Source organism: Lucilia cuprina, chromosome 2 (genome assembly GCF_022045245.1).
Source record: "Lucilia cuprina isolate Lc7/37 chromosome 2, ASM2204524v1, whole genome shotgun sequence".
Taxonomy (NCBI): domain Eukaryota; kingdom Metazoa; phylum Arthropoda; class Insecta; order Diptera; family Calliphoridae; genus Lucilia; species Lucilia cuprina.
In genome coordinates, this window is record NC_060950.1 from 13267670 (window position 1) to 13290528 (window position 22859).

General features: G+C 25.7%; 1 protein-coding gene across 1 annotated transcript in view; it reads right to left on the reverse strand.

Moving 5' to 3' along the window:
- Positions 1 to 22859, reverse strand: part of LOC111680682 (nesprin-1) — a 147794-nt gene that overhangs the window by 61079 nt on the left and 63856 nt on the right. Inside the window, exons 14-17 of the mRNA XM_046947714.1 lie at positions 19438 to 19613; positions 4209 to 5178; positions 3911 to 4123; positions 3587 to 3847 (exon numbers count right to left, since the gene is read on the reverse strand). Coding sequence (XP_046803670.1) covers positions 3587 to 3847; positions 3911 to 4123; positions 4209 to 5178; positions 19438 to 19613 — 1620 coding nt within the window. The remainder of the gene's footprint in view (positions 1 to 3586; positions 3848 to 3910; positions 4124 to 4208; positions 5179 to 19437; positions 19614 to 22859) is intronic.

Sequence of the window (22859 nt, forward strand, 5' to 3'; positions counted from 1 at the left end):
ATATCTTTGTTGCATATCATCAACAGACGCACGTAGAGCCTAGTCGTTGTTGTTTGCCGTGCAATAGAAAATAATATGGAAATTGGCCAAAAAAAACGTTAGGTAAAATAGAAAACATATAAGTTTAAATAAGACCTAAACAGAGATATTAACAAAATATGTATGTAAAACTTCTGGCTAAAAAAAAAAGAAACTAGAGAAAGATGAAAACAAAAACCTATGATAATAATGCAGATCTCACTCTTAGTTGGGGGCGTGGCGGGGCGGAGTTGTTTAAGAGGGTCAACAAAAATTTAATAAAGAATGTTTAGAATTTAAAAAAATTTTGTTTTAAAATTGTTTTTTGTTGTTTTATTTTAAAATTATTAATATTTTTTTATAATTTAATACAAACAAAGCATTTTCATTTAATACTTGGAACTAAATAATGGGAGTTTGTTTTTAAGAGTTTAAAGTTTTGGTATTACCAAAAATGCTTTGTATTGTTGTTGTTGTTGGTTTTTTTTTAACTGCTTTAATAGCGGTGGCTGCTTAACATTTAAATCTTAAAACTAATGAAATATAGAATACGAAAATTGCTTAAAAAAAAAATTTTTTTTGAAAACTTAAAGAATCTATAACTCTAATACAGTTTCATCTGGCGTGCCACGATGTATCATTAGCTTAATACGTTCATTACGAGCGGTTATTTTTGAGTGCAGATTCTTTACACGTTCCCGACATGCCTAATAATGTTTCATTTCATATGATATATAAGAGAGACGACGACAAATGGGACATTAACGAAAAGTTGTAGTTATAAGATATTTATATATAATACAAGCATTTAATAATTTAGGTTTTAGAAACCCCATATATATGTATATAAAACCCCACAAAGAAGAAGGCAATTATTATGTAAAGACAGAGAGAGAGAGAGTAAGAGTTTTACAGAGAGAGAGAGACAGTTTGTTAAGCATTTGAAACAATACAAGCAGTTATTAGTTTATTATTAAAAGTTACATTATTATAATGAAATAGTTACATTATTATAATGAAATGTGTTATATTGTTTTTAAGAAATGTTAGAATTAGTTTGTTTTTTAATTATTAATGTAAATAAGTTGTTGACAAATATATTTATATTTATACCAATACCGTTTTGTTTTTTTTTTTTAGCAGAGTAGAGCAACAACACCAGGTTTTTGTTTTTGACAAGTTTGTTTAAATTTTTTTTTGTTTTTTTTAAATGTTTAAACAAAAATTTTTTTTAGGAAATTTTGTTTTGTTTTTTAAGTGAAAAAATGTTGTTGTTGGTAAAAAGAAAAAAAAAAGAAAATATTTTTTTCGTCAAAAATAAAAACCAAATTAAGAAAACAAAATTTAACTTAAAAATTAAACCATAAGAAAATAAAAATCCCATAAAAATTATTAAATAAAATGAAGAAAGGAAAAAAAAGAAATAATTTAAAGAAAAAGCTTAAAAAAGCTATTTAAAGAAATTTTTTCTAAGTTTTTTTTTTAAAATAAACCATAACCATAATTAATGTATAAAAAAAAGCATAAGAAATTTTCCATGTTAAATAATGAATTTTGAAAAGAAAAGTAAGTGCTTAAAGTAGTGATGACAAGTGATGAAGTGAATTTTGTTTAGAGGTGGAGGGGGAGGTGGTGAGGTGGGTGTTTATTGTCTCAAATTTAAGGTGTTTTTAAACTAACAACTTTTTTAAAGTGTTTTTTTAATAAAACAATTCATACAATTTAATTATTTTTTTTTTTTGAAATTTAAAAAAAAATTGGAAATTTAAAAAAAATTTAAAATTTTTTTTTTTTATTTTTTAATTAACAACTTTTTTTAAGGTTTTAATTTAAAATAAAACAATTTATACAATTTAAGCTAATTTTTGAAATTTAAATTTTTTTTTGGAAATTAAAAAAAAAATTGAAATTTAAAAAAAAATTTAAGTTTTGAAAAAAGAAATTTTTTATTTTAAATGATTTTTTTTTAATTTTTTAAAATTTTTTTTTGAAATTGAAAATTTTTTTTGAAATTTTAAAAAAAATTTTGAAATTTAAAAAAAAAAATTTAAATTTTAAAAAAAGAAATTTTTGATTTTAAGTGATTTTTTTTTAATTTAAATTTTTTTTATTTTTTTAAAAATTCTTTTGAAATTTAAATTAATTTTAATTTTTTTGAAATTTTAAAAACAAATTTTGAAATTTAAAAAAAAATTTTAAATTTTAAAAAAAGAAATTTTTGATTTTAAATCATTTATTTTTAATTTTAAAAATTATTTTGAAATTTTTTGAAATTTTTTTTTTAATTTTTTTAATTTTTTTTTAAATTTAAAAAAAAATTTTGAAATTTTTTTTTTATTTTTTAAATTTTTTTTTAATATAAATTCATAAAAAGAAAAAAAAACTTACCCTTAATTGCAAAATTCTTGCAATTTTGTTTAATATATATATAAAATATTTTAAAAACTAATTTTTAAGATTAAACTTTAAATTATTTTTTTCTTTTTTGTTTTTGGAAAAATCTTGTTTTTCAAATCTTTTTATAAATATCTAAAATAATATTCAAACAAAATTTTGTATTCAAGGTAATATAAATACATTTTCTATTTATCATACAAAAGAAAATCTAAAATTAGCTCAAGTTCCTAAAGTTTTAGACTCATTTTTTTTCCTTTTAAATTGTTGTTGGCACGTGTCACGTGTTAAAAGTTATATATTTTTTTTAGAAAATTTTATTTTAAAAAGTATTTTGAAAATGAAAATTTTAAGTTACTAGGGGAAAAATAAACAGAAATTTTTCTTTAAAGTTTAATAGAAAAAAAATGATTTTCTTAAATTGTCTAAATATTTAAAATGATTAAACATAGACAAACACACACACACACAAGTACAAATACAAGTAAATGAATGAAGAATTATGATAATGAAGAAGATGATGATGATGATGAGATGATAATGTTTATAATGAACAAGTTTTTGTTTGTTTTTGGAAAAATATTAATTTTTATTAGAAAGCCAATAAAACGATCATGATGAAAGGAAATTAGATTTTTAATAAAGGATGTTGTTGTTGTTATTAAAACATGAAGGCGTTTTAGCTTTAAAATAAACTAAAAGTTTAAATTTAAAATAAAAAAATTAAAAAAAAAACTAAAAATAAAAAATTATACAAAAAAAACTATTTCAAATAATCATCAATGCAGCCACCGTGCAAAAAACGAAGTTTTAAACAACTTTGCTTAAGCGTTTAAAACTTAAGTGTTGTTTTTGTTTTGTAAAACAAATGTTGCTTTTTTTATACAATATTATTAAAGAAGAAATTGCTGTTTAGTTAGTTTATTTGCTAAAAAACAGGTTAAAAACAAAATGCGTTTTTTGAGAAAAAAAAAAAAAGAAATGAAAATAAATTGTTTCCTAAAACACCTAAACACAAAGTTCATTATCCTATTTTTTCACCTAAACCTTTTTTATGGTTTCCTTAATAAATTTAATTCAAAACAATAAAAATCCTCAAAAAAAAACCCTCTTCAAAACTAAAAAAAAAGAAAACTCTTTTTTTATAAAAAAAAAGACTTAAATAAAAACGTACCTGTTGCTCGGCCAAAGCACGCTCACGTTCATGTGGCAAATAGGTGGGTGCCATAACCAGTCTCAATTGTTGTTCTTCTTGTATAATCTTTTGTCTAAGATTTTGCATTTGCTGTTGATAAATATCGATTTGTTGTAGAGTCTCCTCAAGGCTAGAGCATTTAGTTTTCACACCTACAGCCAAACCATCTAAATCCTTTAATAGTTCATCAACATTTTCACTTAAACGTGGATCACCACCCATGCCATTCTTGAAGTGAACCTAAACGGTACAGGGATTTAAAAAAAAAAAACTCTTTATATTAAGTCTATGGGCTTGCTTTACCTCTAGCTTTTCAATTGACAGTCTTAATTTAGTTTTCTGTACATTAATATCGCCCATAGTTTTTTCCGCATAGCCCAATTGATCTCTTAATGGTTTCTTTTTATGTTGTGGTGATTCCATAGATTGTTTGGTCTTTTCTATCCAGCTGCGTATGTCCTTAATTTTACGTTCACATTGATCCCATTCTTCACAAGCTTCTTGCAACAAGGAGTTCTAGATTACAAGTCAAATGAAAAAAAATTTTTTCCAACTTCTTAATTATCTAAACAAACAAACAAACCCCATTTTGCCTACTTACCCTTTCGATTAAGATCGCTTCCACTGATAATTTGGCCTCTTCTGCTTCTTGTAATTTATCCTTGAGATCTCCCACAGTCGTTACCTGACTGATATGTTCCAATTCTTTATCCATTTCACTTAAATTCTTAACAATCGGTTTAATACTCTTCACAGCCACAATATAATCATTCAATTTACTGCGTGCTTCGGGCAAGGTTTTCAATTCTATTGTCTGTTCCAAGAATATACGCTTATCGGCCACCCAAGACATAACAATCTGATAGAGATTCATAAATCTTGACCAGGCATCTAAACTATCGCCAACTTGTTGTTTCTTTTCATCTAACCAGGCACGTACTTGACCCAACTGTTGTGCCAATTGATCAATGGTTGTCTGTACCAAAAGTTTCTCTTCACTATTGCGGCAATTGTCTATGATCAATTGACCATTTGTTTTGACCATGGTAAAACGTTCATAGATGCCAGTTATCTCTTGATTTATACGATGTAATAGTTCTTTCATTTGTGCCGGCGCCAACGTACGATCTTGTACTTCCATTTCAGCTTGCATCAACCATCTTTGTATCTCATCAACGCCCGCCAAATAGTCTGTACGTACGGTTTTGGCCCGTTTGAATTCTTTTTGTTTCGCCTCCATATTGCCCTGTACACGTTCCGATAACAATTCTAATGCCGTAAATTCTTGATCAATATCACTGGGTATTAGATTTTGTTTCTTTATATATGATTCCTTGGTTTGTTTTATTAAATGTTGCGCTTCTTTAAGTGTTGCTAAAACTTGTTGTTCCAATTCTTGAAGTTTAGTTTCGGTTTTTATAATGTTCTCATCAAATGCATGTACAGTGTGTATGTCGTCCAACAAATTGTTGAATTTATCTTGCAAAGCAGAGATTTTATGGAAAATGGCCTCAATTTCTTCCAAATCACGACCAACCTGACTATCCTTTTCTTTCAGAGAGTCGTTTAATCTGTGACAAAAAGAAAAGAGAAATAAAACAAAAAAAAATTTAATAAATTTTCTTTAAGAAATATATATTTATAGGAAAAATTTTGTAAGAAAACCACGCGGTCAAATGTGAAGAAAATTTTCGTTTTTTTTTTCAATGCTAAAAACGATGACTGTTTAATGGTCTGCTGGCGTTTTTCTTTCTTTTTTTGTTTGTTTTATATTTGGGGCGTTAGCAATCTGCTTATTTCTTGCTTTATATTCATAACACAAATAATCAAAAGTTAAATTTTAAATTCTTTTTGTTTTTGTTTTGTTTCCAATGTCCACAAAGAAATAAAGAAACGATATATATATATATAGAAGATTTGATTGGGGCTAAATAATTTTGCCGTGTCTAAAAGTAAATGTGGCTGTTTAGCTACAAGTTTGTGCTCAAAGTGAACAAAACAATATTGTCTACATCATATCAATAGGGCCTTCTTTGGAGCTACAACATCTTTTAACAGTTTGAAAACAATGTTCGAAAAAATTCGAAATTAAATTTCGTAAAAATTCAAGAAACAAAAAAAGTTTTCTTTTAGCAAGAGCACCAACTTGCTCATTTTCTTCACAACAAAAATGATTACTCTCCAACAAAAGAGGCCTTTAGCTCATTTCAACACATTTTCAAAATTTTCTTTTCAAAAAAAAAAAAAAAAAAAAAAAAACAAATTTTGTAAAAAATCTAAAAAATTGAAACAAAAAAATGTTTTCTTTTAGCAAGAGTACAAACTTTTGCTCATTTTCTTTACAACAAAAATTATTACTCTCCAACAAAAGAGACCTTAAGCTCTTTTCAACACATTTTCAATATTTTCTTTTCATTTCAAAAAAAAAAAAAAAAAAAAAAAAACATTAACTTGTTTTGTTTTTATTTATTTATATTTTAAACAAAATTTCTTTTTCAAAACTTTAAAAATGTCCTCAATTTGTGCTTTTTCATCATGTGTGTTTTTATTTTGTTTTTGTTTTTATTTTTAGATTTTAATATGCGTTTTTTTGTTATTTTTAATTTTGTACATTATTCTTGAAATTAAAAACAAAAACGTACAGTTTTTATCTTAAAATTTTTAATAAATGACGTCATATTCCCCCTACAAGTAGTTCATAAAATTTATTAATTAAACCAAACCAAAAAAAAAAAACAAAAAATTTTATTTTTCAAGTAGCTGTTACTATATGGATTCAAATATTAAGTATGAATCAGTTATAGTATTCAAATATATAATTCAAGTGAAAAGTATACGTCATGATTTTGATGATTGCAGGCAATCGCTATTTTTTATTTATTTTCGTTTAATAGAAAGTGAAAGAGACAGACACACCTTTTTTGGAAACTAAATTATCAGAGACAATTAACAAAAAAAAATGTCAACAAATCTAATAGAGGAATTTTTTTAATTTTTTTGCTGTAGATTTTAAAATTTTTATTATCACACAGAAACGCGTGTCATGACAATGATTTTCTTTAAAATTATAGTATTTTTTATTCATAAAACTAAAAATATGTAAATTTACATAATTTTAATAAAAGTTTTATTACTTTAATTACATTTTTAATGGAAATTGTAATTATGATGAAAATTTTCATTAAACTAAAGACGCATCAACTTTTTAAAGTTTCTTGCTTTAATTACATTCATAATAGAAATTGTAACTATAATGAAAATTTTCATTAAACTAAAGACACATTACGTGATTTTTCTTTTCCAATTTCTTTGCTTTAAATAGTTTTTCTTTTATTAAATGAGAATTTAATTTTCTTGAAAACTCCAATCAAGTTTTTAAAGTTTGTTGCTTTTATTACATTTTTAATGGAAAATTGTAACTATGATGTAAATTTTCATTAAACTAGAGACGCGTTATATGATTTTTCTTTTCAAATTTCTTTGCCTTCAACAGTTTTTCTTTCAATAAATGAAAATTTAGTTTTCTTTTAGACCTCCATTCAAGTTTTTTAAGTTTCTTGCTTTAATTACATTTTTAATGGAAATTGTAACTATGATGTAAATTTTCATTAAACTAGAGACTTATTACGTAATTTTTCTTTTCCAATTTTTTTGCCTTAAATGTTTTTCTTTTCATTAAATGAGAATTTAGTTTTCTTGAGATCTCAAATCAATGTTTTTAATTCAATATGACTTTCACAGTTATAAAGTTGTAACTATGACGAAATGTTTAATTAAATTAAAATTTTAGAAGTTGTTAGAGTTAGATGTTAAATTTCATTGCCTTAAAAGAGTTTTCTTTAATTATATGAGAATAAAAGTTTTCTTTGCAGATTAGACCAGATTTTCATCACTTTAGTAAAAAGTTGTAACTATGACGAAAATTTTAATTATACTGAAGTCTCATGAAACGATAATAAAATGGTTTTTTTTAGCGAAATTTCTTTGCCTTATATTATATATAATTAATTATTGATGAATGTTGTTTTTTTAGGGATCTTATTCAAGGTTTTCAAATCAATATTCTGTTGTAAATCAGAATGTTGTAACTATGACGAACATTTTAATAGAACTGAATGAAGTCTTATCTCTCGATAATATGAAGTTTTTGAAATAAATTTCTTTGTCTTAAGTAATATTTCATTAACTATTGTTGAATGTAGTTTTCTGGGGGCCTTAGTCAAGGTTTTCAATTTAATATTCTGTTATAAATCAAAACGTTGTAACTATGACGAACATTTTAATAGAACGGAAGTCATATTTATCGATAATATGAAGTTTTTTTTTAAGAAATTTCTTTGTCTTTAATTATATTTCATTTATTAGTATAGAATTTTGTTTTATGAGTACCTTAGTCGAAGTTTTTTATACAATATTGTGTTTACAGATGGAGTGGGGTTGTAACTATGACGAAACATTTAATTAAACTTAAGTCTTATTAGAAGATAATTAGATATTTTCTTTTAGAAATTTATTTGTTTTTAATATGATATTAAAATTTAGTTTTCTTAAGACTTCCGCTAAGATTTTCAATTCAATATTTCGTTAAAAAAATAGAACGTTGTTATTATAACAAAAATTTCAATTAAACTGAAATCTTATTAGCAGAAAATAAGAGGTTTTCTTCTGAAAATATCTCTTTTCTTTAAAAGGTTTTTATTAATTTTATTAGAATTTTGTTTTCTTTGGACTTTAGTATAAAGATTTCCTCCTTACAACATTCCGTTCAAAAATGTAAGACGTTGTAACTTTGACGAAATTTTTTTATTAATTTGAAAAGTTTTATCATTAGAAATTTTGATTTTTTCCAGAAATTTCTTTGCCTTAAATGCTTTTTCCATTAATTTTACTACAATTTAGTTTTGTTGGGACCTTAAGTAAAGATTTTCAACTCTATAGTAAAACGTTGTAACTATGACGAAAAATTTAATTAATTTGATGTATTTTTCAGAGTTTTGCTTATATCTTCCAACATTTAAAACTTTTCTTAAGCAATATGTATATCAAATGAAAGGTATTTTAAATATCTTTCATTTAATATACATATTGTCTATATTGAACTATATATTGGAATTATATATTCAAAATATAAATCTAATCAGATTTTGAAAAAAAAATCTTGGGTTTTTTTTGGAATTTTGCTTATATCTCTATTGTTTATGGGCGGATATTTCTCGACAGCTTGTCTGAGGTAATTCTTCTAGGTTGCTTTCCAAAGATATTGGAAATATTCAGAAACTTGATTTCAACACTGTAAATATTTTCAAAAAAAAATTTTTTTTAAATCTTTCAAACATCAAACAAAAAAAGTTTTTAAAATTCCTTTTAAATCCAAACCTAATCCTCTAATAAATAGGAAAGGAAAGAGGAAAAAATGTTTACATCTTTTTCATTACCATGAAATTGGAAATTTGTTAAAAGAAAAAAACTCTGTATAAAAAAAATAAATCAAATATTTTTAAATTCTAAATAACATTAAAAGTACAACAACCTTCAAATACAAAATGTATATGGTCTCAAAAAAAATTTGCTGTTGTTGTTGTAGTACGCTTTTTTTATAATTAATTACAAATGACAGCGACCTTTACAACAACTTGAAAAGTGAAAATAAATAACAGCAGGCACAAAAATATTTAACAAAAAAAATCTAAAGATTGTTTTTAAATGAAATTATCATTTGTTAATAAGAAGACAATTTAGCTACAAAAACAAAACAAAAAAAGTGTCAAAACTATGATGATGTGTTTTGAAAGATTAACCGAAATAAAAAAAAAATATTGTGTTTATTCTCGATATTATTCTAGTTGGCAAATTGCCATTAAGAAAAAAATAAAGAGTTTTTTGTATGAATTATTTTTTGAAACTAAAACAACAACAATTAATATTTGGTTTAATTTTAAGGCGTAATAATTGTTCTTTTTAATTTTAAACAATTTTTTTTTCATGTTGAAAATTCCTTAAAGATTTATAGAATTTTTGGGTGTTAAGAAAAAAAATTTTATGATTTGGAAATAATTTAGTTTTTTTTTTGGAAAACAAATGTGTTAAGGAAATTATAGACAGCATTTTAAAGAAATTTATATTCTTTAAAATTCTTCATTCTGATTAAAAATGCTGGAGATATGAGTTAAATTCTTTAGTTTTTTACCAGAATTTTAAAGACATTTTTAAGCAAAAAACTTTTTTCTTAAACCAAATCTATAACAAATGATAGATCTTTTTAATAGCTTTCATTTGATATACATATTGCCTATATATCGATATATATATAGAAGAAATGTCGGATATATATTGAGATTCTGAAAAATCTTAATTTTTTACGAAATTTTGTTTATATCTTCAAAAATGTTATACTTTTCCTAGGCAATATGTACAGTAAATGATAGATGTTTTGAATAGCTTTCATTTGATATACATATTGCCTATTTATATTTATATATTTAGAAAAAATATCCGAAATATATTGAGATTCTGAAAAATCTCGATTTTTTACGTATTTTGTTTATAACTTCCAAAATGTTATATTTTTCAAGACAATATGTATGTCACATTAAAGATCTTTTGAATATCTTTCATTTGATATACATATTGACTATATATCTTTTTGAAATTTTCGAAAATTATTCTTATTTTGAAAAAATTTTGATTTTTTCGGAATTTTGCTTATATCTTTGAACATATAAGTTTTCTATTAGACAATATTTATATCAAATGAAAGGTCTTTTGTATATCTTTCATTTGATGTACATATTGCTTATTTATCTCTGAAATTTCCGAAATTTATTCTTATTCTGAAAATTTTTTTGTTTTTTTCCGAATTTTGCTTATATCTTGGAATTTAAAAGTTTTCTATTAGACAATATTTATATCAAATGAAAGGTCTTTTGTATATCTTTCATTAGATATATAAATATTCTATATATCTCTCTAAAAATTCCCAAAATTTATTCTTATTCTGAAATATTTTTGGTTTTTTTTAAATTTTGTTTATATCTTCGAACTTAAAAGTTTTCTATTAGACAATAGAAAACAAACAATAGAAAACAAAAGGTATTTTGTATATCTTTCATTTGATATACAAAACTTCTATATATCTCTACGAAATTTCCAAAATTTATTCTTATTCTAAAAAAATTTAAGTTTTTATGAATTTTGCTTATATCTTCGAACTTAAAAGTTTTCTATTACACAATATGAAAGGTCTTTTAAATACCTTTCATTTGATATACATATTGCCTAAATATCTACTCTGAAATTTACAAATTTTGTTGAGATTTTGAAAAACCTTGATTTCTTCCGAATTTCGTTTATATCTTCGAACATATAACTATTTTACAATATGTATATGAAATGATAGATCTTTTGAATATCTTTCATTTGAAGTATTCAAAATATATTCAGAATCTTAATATCCTTGGTATATGACACGTTAGAGTTGCTTTTAAATGACAACTTGTTGACTTCATATGTCTTAGGAAATTACATTAGATTGAGGAAACGGGGATCTTTCAAAACCTAGATTTCAACAAACACACACCCTTACCGTTAGATAAAACTAAATGAACTTTTCTTCTAGAAATAACAAACATCAACCCATTCTGCGTAAGTGAAGGTTTTTTTTTAAAGAAAGTTTGAAATTTTAATTTCTTGCATTTTTAATGATATTTAAAGAAATTTTTTTTGCTTAAGAAATTGTTGTTTTAGTTACTTGGTTGCTTGCTTTCTTTTTAGCTCTTTAGTTTGATCAATGTTTGTTACTAGACAACACTAACTAGCAAAACCTAACAAATATCTATTTAGGTCAATTTTTCTCGAAATAAATGTTTTGGAAAGAGACAGGAAAGTTGGAAAAGGGATGTTTTTGACACTAAGAAAAAGGAAAAAAACAAAAGAAAAAAAGTAAACGACCCTCACACGCGTTTTGAAAAATTTTCAAGAATTCTACAACTGAACTGAATTAATAATAAAACTTGTTCAGCTGCTTTTCTTGAATAATAAAAAAAAAACAAAATCATTATTAAAAAAGAGAAGAGTTTAAAACAGTTGTATGTTAATGTTTTTGTTCTCAGAACCCACCTTGTTTTGTAGACGTCTCAAGTAACAAGTTTTTTTTTTTTTTAATATATAGGATTTTTAAAGTAGGTTGTTGTAGGTAATGAAATCTAAACGGCCAATGGTTTTTTTTTATCAAAAAAAAAAATTTTTGTCAAAATCTAAACACTACAACACAACCTTAATTTTTTAAATGCAAAAAGGTTGGAGTGTGTAAAACACAAATTTTCTTTTCTTTTTTTTCAATAAAACTTGTTTTCCTTTTGCAGTATTTTCAATTGCAATTCCGCTTGAAACTGCATTAATCATACGCCTTGGTAATCCACAAAGCAGACGTTATGATTAATGCAACTACTAACTCTGCCTTGTTGCCTGCTGCTAAAGTCAGTCTTAAACCAACGAGAAAAAAAGTGTAACTTGGCTTCAAAAATCTTTAAGGAAAAAAATTAAAGAAATTATTAAGTTATTAAAAGTTTCTTATTTTTTCTTCTTTAGATTAATAAATACTTGTAGTTTGCTCTTTGAATTGTGATTATTTAATTAGTTGTCACTTTTTTTTTTTGTTGAGGGGGTATATTTCTTGCTTTCTTTTTTTTTCTACTACTAGATATCTTAAATAAGTCTTTTTTTATGCGTGTAGAGTATATTATTTAAATATTCTTTTTCTCCTTTATTGCTTTTTTTATTTCAGCTTTTTTTTATCAATTAAAACTTCCAGCCATCCAGTAAAAACACGTCTGCTTATTTCTATGACTATTTTAAAACTGAATGCTTTGCAGTGAAAAAATTACGGAAATAGCTAACTGAACCAACCGATCGCTAAGATGTAGTCATTTTTTTTTTTTTCATTTTTGGCAAAAAACAAAAACAAATTTGTTAAAATTCAACAAAAATTCAACTCAAAAAATCTCTTAAATACCAAAGAAATTCACCTCCATTAAAGCTTTAGATACAAAATTTAAGAGAGCTTTTTTAACCAACAACAACCTTCATGCGGAAACAATTTATCAAATAGTTCAAAAAAAAAAAAAAAAACACAAAAATTAAACCAAAAAAAAAAAGCGATTCAAAAAAAAATATTCAGAAATATTTCAAGATAATAATTAAAAACAAAAAATTTTAAAAAAAATTAAAATTTTCTTATAAAAAGTTTAAAAATACAAACTTTAATCAATTATTATTTCTAAGATAACTCAACTCATTTACTCATCATAAAACAATTTCTTTTGATAATTATTCAAAAAAAAAGCCGGTTATTATTTACCACAATAAAAAAAAAACATTCTAAAAATCTCTTGAAATTTCTAAATCTTTCTCTCTCTCTCTCTGTTTCGCTAGTTAAACTCATTGCTACTAATATTAATTAAAATAAAAACTATAAAACCCCAACTTTATAAACAAAATATAGAAAAGCAAAAAAAAAATAATAATAATATTTCAAAATAATTTAAATATCAACAAATTTAACTCACTGTATTTTACTCGCAATAGTTTTATAAATTTATAATTATGCGATTACCTCATTGCCTTTTGACAACAAAAACAACAAAAAAACACACAAAATTTTCGTCTGAATTAAACACAAACAAAACTAAAATAAATACAAAAAAATAATAAAGAAAAATAAAACAATAAAAATAAATAAAACAATTTTTTTTTTCTTACTAAATGCACTGCACAGAGAAAAAATTCAAGTGGCACACACCACACTGTGGTGGTAATATTTCGCTTTTTATTGTTAACAACACATAAAAGAGTACAAATATAAGAAAACACAAAAAAAAAACAAAATTTGCCGGTATCTACGTAGCTTTAACATGTGCGTGTATACACGATTTAAAAGGTTATTATGTGTGGTATGTATCTGAAATAGGGAGGTCCCTCAAAAGAAAAGACAGTCTATACATATAACTATTTTGGCTCGTAAGACCATCTTGGACTGGACTATAGACCAGAATATCCACAAACTATCGACCAACTATAGACTAGAATGTAGACTAGATCTTCGACAAGACTTTAGAATATACTACAGACTATATTATAGACTAGACTATAGACAAGACTATAGACTATAGCCAAGACTATAGACTATAGTCAAGACTATAGACTAGACAATATACTAGAATATAGACTGGACTATAGACTAGACTACAGACTAAACTATACACTAGACTATAGACTAGACTTTTGACTAGACTAGACTATAGACTGGACTATAGACTAGACTATAGACTGGACTATAGACTGGACTATAGACTAGACTATAGACTGCACTATAGACTAGACTATAGACTAGACTATAGACTAGACTATAGACTAGACTATATACTATAGACTAGACCATAGACAAGACTAAATGCCAGACTATAGACTAGACTATATACTAGCCCATAGACTAGATTGTAGACCAGATTATAGGCTAGACGATAGCCTAAAGACTAAACAATGGACGATACTATAGACTAGAATATAGTCTAGAACATAGACTAGACTATAGACTAGACTATAGACTAGACTATAGACTAGACTATAAACAAGACTAAAGGGCAGACTATAGACTAGACTATATACTAGCCCATAGACTAGATTGTAAACCAGATTATAGGCTAGACTATAGCTTATAGACTACACAATGGACGATACTATAGACTATACTATAGACTATACTATAGACTAGACTGTAGACTATACTATAGACTAGACTATAGACTAGACTATAGACTAGAATATAGACTAGACTTTAGACTAGACTATAGACTAGACTATAGACTAGACTTTAGACTAGACTATAGACTAGAATATAGACTGGACTATAGACTAGACTATAGACTTGACTATACACTAGACTATAGATTAGACTAAAGGCCATACTATAGACTAGACTATATATTATACCATAGACTAGACTGTAGACCAGATTATTGACTAGACGATAGCCTATAGAATACACAATGAACGATACTATAGACTAGGATATAGACTAGATTATAGACTAGACTAAAGGCCAGACTAAAGGCCAGACTATAGAGTAGACTATATACTAGCCCATAGACTAGATTGTAGACCAGATTATAGGCTAGAGCCTATATACTCCACAATGGACGACACTATACACAAGGATATAGACTAACGTAAAGATAATACACTAGAAAATAGATTAAAATAAATAGACTATAAACTAGACAGTAGTTAGACTACAGACAAGGCTATAGACAAAGCCTAGAGACGAGACTAGAGAGTAGATTACAGACTAATCTATATCTAGTCTATAGTTTAATCTATAACTCAGTCTATAGTCTGGAATATAGTATAGTTTAGTCTATAGTCTAGTCTATGGTTTAATTTATAGCCTTGTATATTTTCTAGTTTATAGTGTGGTCTGTTGTATAGTCTGTAGTCTACTCTATAGTCCAATCTATAGTTCAGTCTAGTCTATAGTCTAGTAAATGGCCTAGTCTATAGTCTAGTCTACAGTATTGTCTAGTCAATGGTCTAGTAAAAAGCTACTCTATAGTCTAATCTTTAGTTCAGACTATAGTCTAGCCTATGATCTAGTCTAAAGTCTAGTCTATAGTATAGTCTATAGTATAGTCTATAGTGTAGTCTATAGTCTAGTCTATAGTCTAGTCTATAGTCTAATCTATAGACTAGCCTATGATCTAGTCTAAAGTCTACTTTATATTCTAGTGAAAAATTTAGTCTGTAGGCTAGCCTATAGTGTAGTCTGTAGTTTAGCCTATAGTTTAGTATATAGTCTAGTCCATAGTCTAGTCTGTGGTCTAACTAACTAACTAGCTAACTAACCAGCTAACTGGCTCCACCCTAATTTTATTCTTTCTATTCTTAAACTTATCTATTGTCAATGATCTCACAAACAGATGGTAGAAAAAAAGAGAAATTTGTAAAATGCAAAAATAAAAATAATTCTAAAACTTTAAAAGACAATTCTCATAATCTAATTTTAAACTAAACAATTAGAGAGACAGATGCAAATTTAAAAAAGTGTCAAACTTGAAATAAAATGTTTTCTTAATAAAACCAAAAAACCCATTAACAACATTATGGACGACTGTACTAAATTAGTAGAGAGTATCCAAAGAATGTGAACATTAGAAGATAAATTTAAAGATGAGGAAATTCAAAGATCATTAGGAGCTAGAAAGTTATTTGTCTAGAATGTAGTATAAAATGGAAAAGACATTGAACTATTTTACATTTATGTAGTTGGAACTAAATAAGAAAAATATTTTGCAGTTGATGGGATTGGATTGAGGGAAATGCAAGTTTTAAAACAAAATTAAAGGAAATAATGATTAGATCTGTCTGGTAATTCTGCAACAAATTTAGTAACAGTGCAAATTCGGGAAAATTTTAAACATTTTATTTCTATTTCATTAGTGGCCTTAACAATTTCAAAATATTATTTAGCAAAACAAGCGAATTGCATACCAAACCTATCTGTCTGTCCGTCTGTTTTTTTGTTAAAACTTTAAAGACAAGAATGTTTAAAAACTTAATCACATAAAAAATGACTTTGAATTATAAATTTCAATTATAAAGGAAATATATAGATAAACAACACAAAAAAACTATTACTCATTAAAGAAAAAAAAAAACATTTTAATATTGAAATGATTTATTGTTTAAAAACAAAAGTAAATAACTATATAAAATTGAAAATAAACTAGTGTACATATGCAACTTGAAAATGTTGCATTTAAAATTAATAAATATTGAAAATGCTACAAGTGAAATTTGCAATTATTTTTAAATCAATTACAGCATTTCAATATCAAACGCCGCTAGCCAGCCAGCTAACCAGCCAGACAGACGGACAATTAAATAGATAAACAAATACAAATTTAGTAATTTATAAAAATACATTTGAGTTTTTTTTTTTTTTTTTGAAAAACAACTTTACTCAAAATATGACATCATTTTTCTCCTTTCAACAGATTTTAGACAAAATCAACATTTTGCGTTTCAATTTTATGTTTTATTATTATTTTGTTTGTTTGTTCTGTTTATACGCTATTTGGTAGTATTGTTCAAATATGTACAGAAAATTGAAAATGTGTTTTTTTTTTCTTATATCGTTTAAACTGATGGGCATTAGACCTAATTGAACGTGACAAATAACACACCAACTACTTGTTCGACATTTGAGCGTAAAACTTGCAGCGTAATGCAGAATATAATATTTATAGTTCTCAACATATTTGAAATTGTGTTAAAGTATAATTGACGATAAATTTATGTTAATTTTCAACCTTCTGAGGTTAAATTGTAAATTTCAACACTTTCTTTTTATACCCTACAACACAGTACTGGGAAGGGAGCTATGTCCGTCTGTGTGTCCATCTAAACTCTGAATGCACGCTACAGGCCTCAAAATTTAGTCCATAGTCTAGTCTATAATCTAGTTTATAGTGAAATCTATTGTCTAATCTATAGTCTAATTTATAGTCTAGTCTATAGTCTAGCCTATAGTTTAGTCTATAGTCTAGTCTATAGTCTAGTCTATATTCTAGTCTCTATAGTCTAGTCTATAGTCTAGTCTCTATAGTCTAGTCTATAGTCTAGTCTATAGTCTAGTCTATAGTCTAGTCTATAGTCTAGTCTATAGTCTAGTCTATAGTCTAGTCTATAGTCTAGTTTATAGTATAATCTATAGTCTAGTCTATAGTCTAGTCTATAGTGTAGTCTATAGTCTAGTCTATACTCCAGCCTTTACTCTGGTCTATGGTCTAGTTAACATATTCATGGTCGGTCATGCCCGTCTGAAAAATTCTTACTTGTTATTTGTATTCTCCGTCTTCTGTTGGCAAGTGTTTTTTTGTTTTGTTTTAAACAATAACAAAGTATGTAAATAAACAAAACACACATACCTACATAGGTTAATATTATTAAATTTAAAGATAATGGGAATTTCTCTAATTAACTACAATTATATGTCTGCCATTATTTAAACACTTTTTAAGACTTTGTAAATAAAGATTTTAAGTACAAAATATTTAATAAACAAAATACTAAAGTTTTAAATAAATATATAAATTTGTGTCCAAATTAAATGGACTTGGGTTTCAAAATACATAATTTATTCTAAATTTTCGATATATTCTTTAAAGTCAAACTTTTACCGTAGATCCTTAAATAAGCATTCAATATTTTAGTTCTAGAGCTTTGAGTACTTGAAAAAGCCTAAGTAGAGCTTACATTATAATTATCTAAGAGCTTCAATTGTAGTCCTGTAGTTTTTGTTGTAGATCCATTAGTATCTATAAGTCATTAAGGAGTCAAAATGGATTAAGTCTATGTAGGGCTTCAATTATTGCTCTGTGGGTATTCTAAACAGAGCCTGAAATGTAAGCCTGTAAGGAGTCAAAATAGAGTTTAAAATGTTGGTTTGTAAGAAGTCTTAGAGAAGCTTTAATTGTAGGTCTGTAAGAAGTCTAAGTGGATCTTTAATTGTAGCTCTGTATGTAGTGAAAATCACGTTTCAATAGTTGCTCTATAGAAAGTCTTAGAAGACCTTCAATTATAGGTCTTTTAAAAGTCAAAGTCTAGCTTTAATTGTTACTCTATATGTAGTCTAAGTTGAGTTTTAATCTTAGACATTTATATAGACTAAGTTGAGCTTCAATCGTAGGTCCTTAAGTAGTTAAAGCTGAGCTTCATTTGTAGCTCTAAACCACGGCCTCTAAAAGTTTACATGCCTAAATGAAGTATAAGTCGAGCTTAAATAATACGTGTATAAATACTTCATGTTGAGATTTAATCGAAGGTCTTGAAATAGTCAAATTTAAACTTTTATTATAGGTCTATCGCGATTCTATCATAGATCTATCATCTGTCTAAGATGAGCTTTTATTATATATCGATATGTAGTCAAAGTCGGGCATTAATTGCGGCTTAAGGCGAGCTCTTGTTACAAGTTTATAAGTAGTCAAAATAGTGGTTTAATCACAGGTTTATAAGTAACCTAGTCGTTTTTAAGGCGAGCTTTTATTATAGGTCTATAAGTAGTCAAGCTTCACTTAAAGGTCTATAGGAAGCCTAATTCTAGATTCAATTATAGATCTATCATCTGCGTAAGACGAACTTTTATTATAGTTTTTTAAGATGAGCTTAAGGTTCTAAGATAAGCTAAAGCTCTGATTATAGTTCTGATTGAATTCCAGCTTTTAAAATAGAAATATAAGTATTGTAAAATAAGGTACAACCATAGGTCTTTAGTATACGTTGAGTTTCAATAGAAGGTCTTTAAGTAGTCTAGGTTAAGAGCTTTAGTCTATAAGTAATTTACTTCTTTTTAAAGATAAGTAACATTCAGACATTAATGCCTATTGATACATAAACCGTGTTACTTTCTTTGGCAAGGGATAGAGTAGAGAAGAAAGGTGATAAGAAGTGAAGGTTAGAAGAAAGCTTTGTTTATTTACAACTCTGTAATTGCACGTTATGTTTATTTTTAGAACAGTGTTGCAGTGTCGCCTCTGATGTTGAGTAGGCGTATTCACATTAAGCTTTATTTTTAAAGACAATTTAAAGTCCAAAGCTTTGAAAGCTGCAAACTTTGTTCATTTAACTTGACACATTCGTAAAAGTTGTAGAATTTAGAATAAGAGCTTTAAAGCTCTTTTTCGATCATTTCAATTAAATAAATTACATTTGAACCGTTGGTGGTTTTAAAAATTTCAAAAAATCCTTAAAAAAAAACAAATAATTTAAGTACTTACTCGTTTTGTTGTTTAACTAAGTTATCCAATTTGGCCTGTATGGCCTCCGCCGAGGGTTGGTGTACTTCCCTAAGGAATGTGACGATTGATTTTGAGAGCGCCTCAATATCTTTATGTGATGATTTAAGTTCTTCAGATTCACCAAGTATTTCCTGTTCAAATACAAAAAAAACCAAAAACCACATAAAAAATAGTAAAAAAAATTAAAACAAATATTTAAAAAAAAAAAAAAGTAAATAGAATTAATAATAGAATTAAAGAGCTTTTTGTTATTGTTTATTTTTTCGTTTTGTGAAGTGAATGGCAAATTTGTTTTTATAATTATTTAGATTTAAAACACGCATTTAACAAAAACCAGTTACATTCTAAAAATATATTATTTGACTTATGAGTTTATTCATTTTTGAAAATAAAAATTATTAGAGGTGATCATTTGTCAAAAGAATGTTTATTTTAAAATTACAGACAGATAAGCTTTTTAAGCTAAAATGCCATAAATTGTAATTGTTTAAATTTAAAGAATTTTGTTACAAATTTAAATTTTTATAATACTTTTGCTTTTGCTATTGATTTATTGTTTTTGCAAACATCTTTTATTTAAAAAAAAATATTATTAATTTGTCATTTTTGTTTGAATTCTCTTTAAAGCCTCTACTATCTCTTACTCCCTCGCTCTCTCTCTCTCTCTTTCTTTCAAAAAAAAAAAAAAAAAACAAGATGTTACTCTTTTAATTAAAACTGAATAAAATTCAGTATTCCCGACCAGACTTTCGAAGGTCAGCTACGAACTTCTGTGGCAGTGTATAATAACTTGCACACACACACACACACACACAAACACACACCAATAAATTTAATTCAAGAAAAAAAATACTTGATTAACGCTTAACTTGAATACAAAATATTTTTTATTTTAAATACTCATATTTAATATAAAATTAATTGAGGTTATAGTCGAATAATACATTACCCTACTTTGACGACCGACAGCTTTCCAGTTAACTTTTAATTTATTCTAAAGCCTCTGTGTTTTTTAAAGTTTCCGTCTAAGTTAAATTTAAGTTTAACATTGATCAAAAAAAGCTTTCCATTAAAATTTAACTAAAAAGCTTTTTTTGATAAATTTTACTAATACATATTGACTGAATGGATCTTAATTCTCTAACTGAGAGAAAAACTTAAAAAATTTATTAAAAAAAGCTTTTAGTTAAAGTGTAATGAAAAGCTTTTTTGTCTCCTTTTTTCTCTAACTGAGCGAAAAACTTAAAAAAAATTATTTAAAAAAATCTTTTAGTTAAAGTTTAATGAAAAGCTTTTACTTAAAGTTCAATGAAAAGCTTTTTTGTCGCCTTTTTTAGTAAAAGCTTTTTAGCTAACTTGAACAAAAAAGCTTGCTTTGGATAGATTTTAAAGTTTCCCTCTGAGTTTAACTTTTTACAGACTTTTGTGGGTAATATAAGTAAAATATATAAAAAAGCTTTTAAATTAAAATAAGCTGAAAAGTTTTTTTGAAAAAAAATTAAAGCTTCAGACTGAATTAAAGAACTACTAACTGAGTTAAACAATTTACAGCGTTTTGTGGGATATATCAGTAAAAAATATATAAAAAAAAGCTTTTTAATTAAAGTTAGCTGAAAAGCTTTTTTGGAAAAAAATTAAAGCTTCAGACTAGAGGTTGAAATACTCATATCCCTTTAGGCAAACTATTACAAAAATTTGAAAAGAAAAGCTTTTTTAATAAATGTTTAAAGTTTTCGTCTCTCTTAGAGAATTAAGATCCATTCAGGAAAAGCTTTTTAGTTAAAGTTTACTGAAAAACTTTTTTTTAACATTCAAAGTTACCTCCCGAGTAAAACAACTTACGGCGACTCAGGGGATATATAGTGGTAAAATATATCAAAAAAGCTTTTTAGTTAAAGTTTGCTGAAGAGCTTTTTTGATAAATTTTAAAGTTTCCATTTGAGTTTAAGAGCTAAGATTCATTCAGGCGATGTATACGTAAATTAGTGAAATTTATAAAAAAGCTTTTAAAGCTTTAAGTTTGTCGAAAGCTTTTTTATATATATTAAAGTTTTTATTTCAAAATTGAAAAAAAAAACTAAAATCTATTTGGGAATAACATTTCTCAAAAAAGCTTTTTAGTTTTAAAGCTCAATAAAAAGCATTTTTTTTTTTATAAATTTTCATGTTTCCATTTAAGGTTTAAATAGTTAGATCTATTCGCGCAATATATATGCATGTATGTAAGCTTTTAATTTAAAGTTAGCTAAAAAGCTTTTTTGATATCTTTTAAAATTTTAGTCTGAGTTAAAGAACTTACAGTCACTCACGGCATATTTTAGTAAAATATATATTAAAAAACTTTTTAGTTAAAGTTCACTTAAAAGCTTCTTTTATCTCAAATACATAACTAATAAAAATTGTAAAAAATTAAATATGTATTAGAAAAAACTTTTTTTTCATCCCGAAATAAAGGTCCATTTAGGGATGAATATCCATTTAACTCAAAAAGCTTTCTGGTAAACCACGCTTTTGTTTTAAACATTCAGGCAAATTCAATATTTAATGATACAACTTCAAAACAAACACTTCAAAAAAATTCAACATGCCTCCAGTTTTGATTGTAGTATTCTCTCGTAGTATTCAAATAAATACAAATTTGTTATTGTAGAGAACTCATGAATTTATTTTTAAATATTTCAATATATTTGTTTTTTTTTTTTTTGTATTTTCTCAACCGGCTTTGTGAATAAACGATGATGGTGGTGATGTTGTCATCAAAACAGAAATTGAAAATTATTTGTTGTAGTGTGAAATATGTTTTTTTTTTTTTAATTCAGTTTTACAATTTTTAAGTATGACACAATGCGTGTTTCTTTCTCTCTCTATATATATGTATAATCAATCTAAAGAATAATTTCAAGTACACTCAACCAAAAACAATGTGTTTCAATGTAAAACATACTAATTAATTAAGAAAATTAATTAGTTTTGCAACAAACATTTTGTGATTTTTGAAAAAAAATTAAAGCTAATTAGGTTAAATTTTTCAAAATTTAAAAATAGTTTGAATATTTGTTTAAATAAGGAATAGTTAGAAAAGCAAAATTATTGTAGGTTTCCTTAAATATTACATTGCAGTTTTTTTGGTTTACCCATACAGTCCCTCAATGTTCATAACTGATCATTACTATTTCACAGCTAGCGTACCTAACTAACTAAATAAGAAACAAACTAACTGACAAACTAAATTAGTTCTGGTTCAGTTCTAGTTCAGTACTAGTTCAGTTCTATATCAGTTCTAGTTCAGTTCAAGTTCTAGTTCAGTTCTAGTTCAGTTCTAGTTCAGTTCTAGTTCAGTTCAAGTTCAGTTCAAGTTCAGTTCAAGTTCAGTTCAAGTTCAGTTCTAGTTCAGTTCTAGT